Consider the following 10,409-nt stretch of genomic DNA (forward strand, 5'->3'; position numbering starts at 1 on the left):
TCTCATCACTACTGTTGTCATAAGAGTGCTAAATCAAAGAAAGAAAAACAGAGGTAAGTCACATAAAATGGACAACCATCAACAATACATTACTTTAAACACATTAGCAATTCTTGAGAAACCTAGTTGGAGCGCAATTATGAGAAATCGCCTCAGCCCATGAGCTGTTACCAGCCTGATAGCTTGAGCATGGTTTGGGCATCGGCTTCCGATGTGATTTTTTCGGAGGTTAGAACCTCGTAATTCAAGTGACCCCCAAATGTCTCACGATGCTATATCAAAACCGAAAAACATGTACTTCCAACATAGATAGTAAATTTTAATTTTTCCGTAATATCTTGCTCAGGAGGGGGGTTAAACCTCGAACTTTTTCCTTTATATATATATATATAGTGTTTCAATAAACAACACTTACAACGTTTGGGAGGTGATTCCCGAGACTAAGACAAAGAAAATTCATATGGACCTATGGAAAAAAGTGCCCAAAAATATGGAAAAGCTATATTGCAACACTCGTTATTTCGAACACGAGAGACCGTGGAGTGGTGGTTCATACCAGTGTAAAGGAAGTTATGCATATGCATCCAAAATACATTATTCCAGTAATGTACAATGTGTGGGCAAGGGATTCCCTCATAACATAAATCCCAGACATGCTACCACCAGAATTTTTAGATATACTGTGACTTAAAAGGTGAGTCTACGTAGGGAAAAGGTAAGCTTTGACAACAGTAAATACGGAATGCGTAAGCGGGACATCTGACGTATTAGGGAACGCCAGCTCCGTGGTTACTCGTGTTGAGAATAACGTACGCTGGGATGTGATATGCCACAGTATATTTCACGTTTTTTAATACGTAAAAGCGTCAAATGATATACTGTATCACTTTATGAACATTGATGGTGTTGTTTTGCGCACCCTATATACAGGCTATTTCAAAACAACACCGACAGTGTTTGGGAGGTGATTCCTGACACCAAAATAAGACAAAAAGTATATATCAAGCTGGTTGCACAAGTGCTTCCTTTCGTAGTTATAAGCTGCCGAAAACGTGAAAAAAAAAAAAAAAAAAAACTTCAAAGCTCTATCGGGTCAAGACTTCATTTAGAAACTAGTATGTGCTCTACCCAAATATCCAAGTTTCAGAATCGTGCGGTACTTCTGCAACAATTTTTATAGAGGTAGTTGGTGAGCACTTCAAATTATATGCCGGTAGCTAAACTCATTCTATAAAAATAGTTGCGTGAGTACCTTTGGATTCTGAAACATGTATTTTTGAATAGCGCACATATTAGTTCCTAGGTGAAGTCTTGATCTTACTACGGTAGGACCAATAGTTTTAGAGCTATGGATCTTTAAAGTTCATTCTTTTCACGTTTTCGGCAGCTTATAACTCCAAAAGGGAGCATTTGTTCATCCAGATTAGTCTATATTTTTTGTCTTATTTTGGTGTCAGGAATCACCTCCTAAACGTTGTCGGTGTTGTTTTGAAACATCCTGTATATAGAAATCACGCTAGTCCTGAAAGTATATGAAATAAAGTCCTTGAAGCCCCCTTCTTCCCGTTGATTTTATTCTGCGTATACCACTGGAAAAATATATTTAACAACTATACAGAATATAATAAATAAAATGTTTGAATAAGAAATAATATTCATATTAAATACAGTGAACCCTTGCGTCCTGAATTTAATCCGTTTCGTAAACTGTTTAAGAACTAAAATTATTTTTGCCATTTAAATTAATGTAAATATACACAATTGATGTGTTCAGGCCACAGAAACACGTTTTTGTTTTTATCTTTTTAAGCGTTTTTTTTTTTTTTTTTTGTGATGAAGGATATAAATGAAAATATTCTTAATTATCCTAAATTAGATATAATGAAGACTAAAATAATACAAAAAAATGCAAAGAAATTTTTGGACACAACACCCTGACAAATAATGTGTATGACAAATGCTTGAAAGCACTACTGATAGCATGGATACAAATGTGTGTTCGGGTGTGTGTTCATAGCCCGAAATATCATTCGTGAACCGATATGTGGACGAATAGAGGGAGTCGTGAACTGTGGTCCACTGTATTAAATAAACGAAATATTATTAAACAAACAAGTTTCGTGTGAAACTACGGTAGATTCCAAATTATAGAAATTTAATACTTAAACTTGAAGTAGTAAATCTATAACTACAGGTTGCAATAGAGGAATAAGATTAAAGATAAGACCTGTTCCTCGGACGCTGAATCCATATCAAAAAGCCATTATTTGCTATCTATTACTGTTTTGCTTCTATGGTGATCAGCGTTGAAACCGGAAATAGTTGATTTTTACCACTTCCGATTTGAATAGAGAATTAACAGAAGTGATGGAACCTATTCTTGCACGTTGAAGCAATTGCAAAAAAACGCCTTTTTACCTTTTATCGTTTTTGCTCTATTGAAGTCAGTATTAAGACCGGAAGTACTAGTAATTTCAACCACTTGTGGTTTTGGTAGAGTGTTGTAGGTTGTGACGGTATGTTCTCTTAAGACGATGATCGATTACAGAAAACCTCTTGTTGCTGTTCCTTACAATTTTTGTTCTATGGCAATCAACGTTGAAACAGGAAATGGTTAATTTGAACCTCTTCCGGTTTGAACGAATAGTTAAGGGAGGAGATAGAACGTATTCTTGGGACGCTGAAATGATTGGGAAAAAATGCTTCTTGATATCTCTTACCGTTTTTGTTCTGATATCTTTCGACAGACGGACAGAAAGAACTGTTGTATAAGACTCCGACATTTATGCACAGCATAGTATGGAAATCTGATAATTCGTTCATATAGAGCTACCTTTATTTTCGTAAATATTAAGATAAAAATTACAAGGTACTAAAGCAGTAGAAACTGATGCAGACATACCTCAGAAACAGTACTCCAGCTACCGGTACTACTACTAGAGTACCGTCTGTCTCCAGTGATAGCTTCCTCATGGTCTGTCAAATCCGGGTTATTGTTTTCTATCGTCATATCCAGGTAATCAATTGAGTGGAAACTCTCCGTTGAATTTGAACTATTCTCCTACAATAATAATAATAACGTAGAAAATTAATAATAATGTATATATATATATATATATATATATATATATATATATATATATATATATACAATTCTACAGCGTTAACGTCTACTCAAAGTGTATACTCATTTTTTTTAAAGTTAATTTGTATTTATTTAAGATTTAAGTACGAGGTATCCCTATAAACTTTAACAAATACAGCTGCCTCCCTTTAAAATATAACCATAGTATAACAAAACTGGAAACACCTTTGTCTAAGCTTCCTGTTAGTTTGATGTAGTCTGTATCTGGATAAGCCTGCGACAAATGTATGTAGTGTGAAGTCATCGTACGAAACACGTGTAACGAAATAGAGCAACATTCTAACATTATGCTTTGTTACAAATTGGATAAATATTTTATTGAAACGTTGCAGATGTAGATACAAAAGTGTTGTGGATGATACTAGGTCACAACTCCATTGAACGTCAAGAAATGAGGTAAATATGGAGAAATATCGTTGAAATTTGATAAACATATAATTCCACAGCAATTGTCAACCATGTTCGAGATAAACAAAGAAAAGTTTTGGTTAATTTTAAGGAAGGACCTGAAAATGAGGAAGATGTGTGTTTGTTTTGCAAATGTCTCTGATTTTTTAACAGAACAGTAAAAAAAAAAAAAAGCCAATAAGAAAGAATAATATGAGGATTCGGTGGCTACTGCAGTACAGGAGAACACCATTCTGAAGTACATTGTGGTGGGCGATCAAACCTGACATTCAAAACTTTTGTACAACGACATCACACTATGTGCATTTGTCGAACGTTTACTCAAATACAAATTGCACAAAACTGGTTTAAACAGGCACTAATAAAAAATCTTAGACAAAAGTATTATTTTACTTTTTTTTAGGTTCAATTGAGTTGATTTTGAGTTTAACGATCCTTCCAGCAGCGAGGTTATATGAGACGGGACCTATTGATTAACGTGGAATCCGAACCACATGAGCTCCCGGCGGGAATCGAACTTGGGCCTCCCTTGCTTAAGTTCGAGTACCTTTATAGGCGCATCTCGTAATATTAAACCTTAGCCGTACCAATCACTTACATCCCTAATAAAGTACTTGGATATTTTAAAAATGCGAGTAAGTAACTTAAAATAAATTTTAAAAACCTGACAATGAAACTTATCATATAATTACCTCTGTATAAACATCTATAAATTTCTATTTTATTTGTGGGGCCGCGTTGGCTCAGTGGTAGAGCGTTCATTTCTGGTGCTTGGGATCCCGGGTTTGATCCCAACTCCCGTGTGGATGAGTTTCATTGGGGTTCTCCCATTTCCTCCCACTTTCTTCATTACACCATTTTTATTCATTTCTCATCATCACCTTCTCCTTTAGCCTAGCCGGCATATCGTGAGACGTAAAACTCAAATATTTCATTTCATTTTTTTATTTTATTAATATTTTTACCATTATAAATAAATAAATAAATAAAAATATATATTAATTAATCTTTAAGGTAACGTAGAAGAAAGAAATACAAGTGGCAACATTGAAGAAATTTAACAAGTTTGTTTTAAGAGAAAGTGCCTATGTTCAAATATATAAGAGAAAGAATTCATCTATTTTTCTGCTATACTCGTACACGAATTTTTAAATATTTGAATAGTAATTAAATATTCTAGAGCTCACTGATAGAACGCTCACCTCTGGTGAGACGAGACCCTGATTTGATCACAGAGTGTGTGAATTTATGGTGGACAGCATCGTGTTTGTAGAGTTTCATGATGTTCTTCCGCATTTTCATTCCACCAGTTTTCTCATATTCATTCAGTTTCACTAATGATCCGTTTCCTTTAGCCTAAAGGGCATAATCATGGGACGTAAATTTAGTTTAATTTCCTATAATAATAATAATAATAATAATAATAATAATAATAATAATAATAATAATAATAATAATCCATTCTAAATTGAATAAGCAAAGACATGTATTTTTTAATAATTGGTTCATATGAAAGAAATCATTTCTAAATATTAAACAAAATTTCATTTATTTTCCTATCAAAATTTACAAGCTACCAAGGCAATAGAAACGTTGTGATAGGCAACAAAATCTCACAGAAAGAGTATCCAAATTAATGGAGTCATGAATTAAGTTACGGGTATATGTATAATACGGATATCGGGGAAATTTTAGGTCTTCAGATTGACAATCGAGTTACGCAGACAAGCTGAGTTGAGTTGATTTTGAGTTTAACGCCCCTTTCAGTAGCGAGGCTATATGAGACGGGACCTACTGATTAACGTGAAATCCGAACCACATGAGCTCCCGCCGGGAACCGAACAAGGGTCTCCCACGCCAAAGGCGCGTACGCTAACCGCTTAGCCACGAAGGAGCTCAAGCAGACAAGTTGAATAGTATGTATCATTTATTAAAAATAATAAAAAATGTATCACAAAAATCTATTTGACGATTCTAATTGATGTTTTAATTCTTAATATGCTATTAATTTATTTTAAGAATATCACAATAGTTAAGTTTATATATGTTTAATTATTGTAATAATCGCCACACACACACACACAAAATGAACCATATAAAGCAATTCTAAAGAAAGTTAAAATATCGCTTTCTACATTTCACCTTATTACTGTCATTAAATCACATATATTTATCTTTTATGAAGTTATTATCCAGATAAAAAGACTAATTTCTAATGCAACAATATTATACAATGTTGAACAATTCAAGTATACTGACCTCGTGTTCACTGGTTCTGCGACAACTTACAGTAGCAAGCTGGAGATCCAGAACACAGGAACTGATATCAATCCTCGCTCTTCTTATAGTTTCCATTAGATATTCCTCTTCTGTGGCCAATCTCTGCTCCAAGTCCATTCCTCGGTTGACGAATTCGTCCACCTGAAAAAAGAAATAAATACACAATGTAAAGCTTTTTGTTTATAAAGTATAATATGGAGTGTCCACAAAGTTCTCTACCATTACAATGAAACATAGCTCGTAAACTATACGAGATAGAGACATGCGGTTTTGTACAACGTGTTCTATAAAGTAACCAAGAAAGTTCTGTCGCTTTTCGTGCAGGTCTGTGTTCCATGGCCCTCACACCGCGAGTTGAATGTTAATAGAGATAAGGCAAAGGTCAGTTATTGGTGTGGGTATATCCAACATACTACCTGGTTGTGACAGTTCACTTACACCGTGAACTTGCGTGAGAACAGAGTGAACATGGAACCTCCACAGTGCGTCATAAGGGCTTGTATGCTGTATGAGTTCAAATTAGGGTCAAACGTCGCTGCAGCGTAGCGGAAGATATGTCAGGCCTTTAGTGAGGGTGTCGTGACTACGCGGACAGTGCAGCGGTGGTTTAACAAGTTTAAGGACGGTGGCGAAACACTCGAAGACACACCACGGGCCGGAACACCAACACGTGTACAATATGAAGATCTTCAGGCAGCAATTGAGGCGAACAGTGGTCAGACATGTGAGGAACTGGGACCACAAATCAGTGTGAGTGGAGAAACCATTCGGCAGCTCCTCCTTCAACTTGGAAGGCACTGCAAGTTGGGTCGATGGATCCCATATGATTTGACTCCTTGCCAGACAGCAACACGAGCAGACACTTGTTTCTTTACTGTCAAGTCTGAGGAAGGAAAAATTTCTGGGCAGGGTGTTGGCATGTGATGAAAAGTGGGTCCTATACAAAGCTCCACGGTGCCGTCATTATTGGTTAGCATCCTATGAACCGGTTCCAAAACAGCCGAAATCAGCACTGCACCAGAAGGTCTTCTTGTGTGTTTAGTGGACTGCTCGCGGCATCGTGCACCGGTAACTGCTACCAGCTGGTCAGAGATCAATGTAACTGAGTACTGTCAGCAGTTGAGCCGTGTTCAAGAAAAACTCAAAACTCTGGAGCCAGCACTTCTGAATCGCAAAGGGATCCTCTTGTTACAGGACAACGCTAAGCCTCACGTGGCTAGGATGACCCGGAACACCATTCTGCGCCTTGGATGGGAAATACTATTGTATCCACCATATTCCTGGAACATTGCACCGTCCGATTATCACCTGTTCCATTCCTTGGACAATCCCTCAGAGAACGCCAGTTCAAATCCCTAGTAGAGGTGCAAAATGCACTTGGTATCTTCTTCGCTTCACGATCCACCAAATTCTACAGCGATGGCATCCATGGCCTTCCAGATAGTTAGCAGAAGGTCGTCGATGCTGATGGGAATTATTCTTGATCTTGCAGGTACATTTTAGGTGACATATCGGTTTGAAGGTGGTGAGTGAAAAAGCGACAGAACTTCCTTGGTTACCTTTATACATCTCTACAAAGTTTTATTGCCAATTACACTACTTCTACACGTGCCAATCTATTTGCCTTCAGGATATCGAGACGATATTCAAGCTCTATCCATATATGCTACAACATAGCAGCATCAACAAGTCAGTTAAGTTTTCGTAACAATCTGTGTACGAAGTGCGGCAAGATCTGGAACAGGGGTTTCGTAGGCACTAACCTTGACCAGCACAATCCGTCTCTCAGGGAAACGTCATTTCAAAAACTTCCTAACATCTCGAGACCAATGAGGAGGTACTCCATCGTGTTGGAAGGTTATGTTTGGCCTTCAGTTCCATCATCTGAGAGAGTAGGTGCTCATGCAACATGTCATAGTAAGCTGCCCATGTAACCGTGTTCTCAGCAAAGAAAAAATGGACCGATTACTCTACCATACATAAGAGCACACCAAACTTTAAATTTTGGGCTAACACGAACATGTTCACGAATGACATACTAATGTTCGGAGCCTCATATCCGAACGACCAGAGCTGACATGTAACTCGAAAATTGAAAACATGGGCAAACGGCACGTAATATTGGTATACATCTCGTATTGTAAAATTTTTATTATACTGTATGTACTCTTTAGGGGAAGACAGATGTATGGTTTATGCCTATAAATGAATGATTTAATTATTGTCAGAGAAAATTGAACATGGAACGGGAGAAATGATTGCCAGAGTTCAGAAAGAGGTTCCATGAAACCACAATCAGTCAATAGATGATGTCACAAACATGCTTGGACTCTCTCAAGGATTAGTTGACGCTATCTATATATATAATCGGTATACGCGATACGGAATTACACGTGAAAATACACACGGTACTAACACTATCAGCCGTGAAGGAGTTGACCAGTCCAACTCCAAAGAGTCATTAGATCATGAAAAGATTTATATGAAGTCTGTGAGAAAGTATATTCTTTAAAAGTAAAAAATATACTTTCATATCAGTACATCTGTGCTGAAGTTATGCGTGAGCATGCTCACAGTGAAGTCGATTAATTACGATATTAACACTATCCATTGAGGAGTTTCATGGTTTAGCTCCGATGATTATCATCAAATCCTAATAAAAATTTATATAAAATAACCATGAGAACATACCTTTTTTAACCAAAAAGTAAATCAATAAAATAGGTGCATCTATGTCGACTTTATACGCGATCATACACACAATTATAGTACGAAAACTCAGCCATTCAAAAGTTTCATGACCTAGTTCCGAAGAATATGATTAGATCCTCATGAAATTTATGTGGAACACCCGGGAAAGAATACTCTTTCAAACAAACAAACAAACAAAAACATTAAAGTCAGTGCATATGTGTCGAAGAATTATGCTTGATTATGCGCACAACATATATATATATATATATATATATATATATATATATATATATATATATATATATATATATATATAAATAGGTCGAATGAGAACATCATTTTGTTTTGAAGCGGCTATAAGGGTATGAGTTGAGTTGATTTTGAATTTAACGTCCCTTCCAGCAGCGAGGCTATACGAGACACGAACTACTGTTTAACGTGGAATCCGAACCACATGAGCTCTCGCTGGGGATCGAACCCGGGTCTCCCACGCCAAACATTAAGACATTCAAGATGCTATAGCTCAACTGATTTCAGAGTTAACCACAAATCATGACAACCTACCTTGACATAACTTGATGCATCTGTGACTTATAATTCAATATTGTTATGTTGCATGATCTCTAAATCCCAAATAATCTTATTACTTCAAAGTTACCTTCATTACTGAGAATGACTACTTGGTTTTCCTAACATTTAAGAACTTTTCAATAATTTGTCCCACATTAAAGAACTTCTCAATAATTTTCCTGATTTTCTCTAACAAAAATCAAATTCCCTCATATTCCCCGATTTTCTGGGTCAGTGGGAACCCTGTTATATATAGAAAGATTACTTCCATTACCTCTGTAGTGCGGGCATCCAACATCATTTTTTTTAAGTTACGAAGTATTGCTTAGTTTGTTAGGCTTTGTTAAATTTATCAAAGACGTAATCCCTTCCTACACCATCCCTAGGAAGTACTAGTAGTGTGTTAAACCCACAATATTTTTTTCAAGTTGTAAGACATGTGTAGATATATTTGTAGATGACAGTTTTTTAAAAAAAATTTCTGATACTATTCTGTAAATAAGCTGACGAAAATTAATTATACTGTGAATCAGCTAAGTCATTAAATGGATTCTAACCTGGTCTTGGACATTTCTTCTGCCTTCTTCTGGTTCTTGTAAAACATCCTGCAATCTTCTTCCTTCCGCTAGCAATGTGCGGGTAGACTCTTCGATCTGTCTGCGAGCAGATGCAAGAATTCTTATACACTCATACATTGTCCTATCTGTAAAGAAAGGCGATAACACGTTAGTTAGGGAAATTTTGTTCATTTTCGAACAACTTAGGAACGCAAATTAGATTTATATTTTGCGCGAGTAAAAGTCATGCAATCCAATGGATCGTGTTAATTAAAAAAAAAAAAAAAAACTATCGGAATCTTATTTGCGCTCCTATGCTGAGTCTTATTTCTAGAGAAGTCTACCAGTATCTACAACATCCGTTAGTGACCTTTTTTTATTTTGCGTTATACCATTTGTTATAACACTCACTTTTTGTACAATACAACTGCTTGACTGATGACTCAAATGTTAATTTCATGTTGGTTTCATGACACCTTAAAGGTGCAGCAATATACTTTTGCGTGTCAGAAAATATCTGCTATTTGATTGTCCTTTTCGTTTTAAGAAATATTTATAAATAATTTAGTTCTGTTTTGAGATTATATACATTGTTTATTATTATTATTATTATTATTATTATTATTATTATTATTATTATTATTATTATTATTATTATTTTAATATAAAATAGAGGTATACTATTCCAGAAATAAATGTAAATAAAGATAACTTGTCTTTTTCCTTCTCTTTTAGAAATAATAGATTAAAATGTT

The 10,409-nt window shown here is 35.7% G+C and overlaps 1 protein-coding gene across 1 annotated transcript; it reads right to left on the minus strand.

Moving 5' to 3' along the window:
- Positions 1-167: 167 nt before the first annotated feature.
- LOC145671705 (uncharacterized) lies at positions 168-9,910 on the minus strand. The gene is made up of 4 exons (XM_081740905.1): positions 9,655-9,910; positions 5,813-5,974; positions 2,903-3,061; positions 168-272 (listed from the first exon to the last, which is right to left on the minus strand). The coding sequence occupies exons 1-4, from the start codon at positions 9,844-9,846 to the stop codon at positions 168-170; spliced, it is 618 nt and encodes a 205-aa protein (XP_081597031.1). The 5' UTR covers positions 9,847-9,910.
- Between the last annotated feature and the right edge of the window lie 499 nt (positions 9,911-10,409).

The sequence above is a fragment of the Thermobia domestica genome, chromosome 15 (assembly GCF_964235325.1).
Source record: "Thermobia domestica chromosome 15, izTheDome1.hap1.1, whole genome shotgun sequence".
Lineage (NCBI taxonomy): Eukaryota > Metazoa > Arthropoda > Insecta > Zygentoma > Lepismatidae > Thermobia > Thermobia domestica.

Bases quoted from the DNA above. Each gene is read 5' to 3' on its own strand.
- LOC145671705 (XM_081740905.1), bottom strand. From the start codon at position 9,846: ATGAACAAAATTTCCCTAACTAACGTGTTATCGCCTTTCTTTACAGAT. The intron at 3,062-5,812 runs GTCAGTATACTT...TTATTATTGTAG, and splicing joins GCAGAACCAGTGAACACGAG to GAGAATAGTTCAAATTCAAC. The intron at 273-2,902 runs GTATGTCTGCAT...GTTTTGATATAG, and splicing joins GCTGGAGTACTGTTTCTGAG to CATCGTGAGACATTTGGGGG.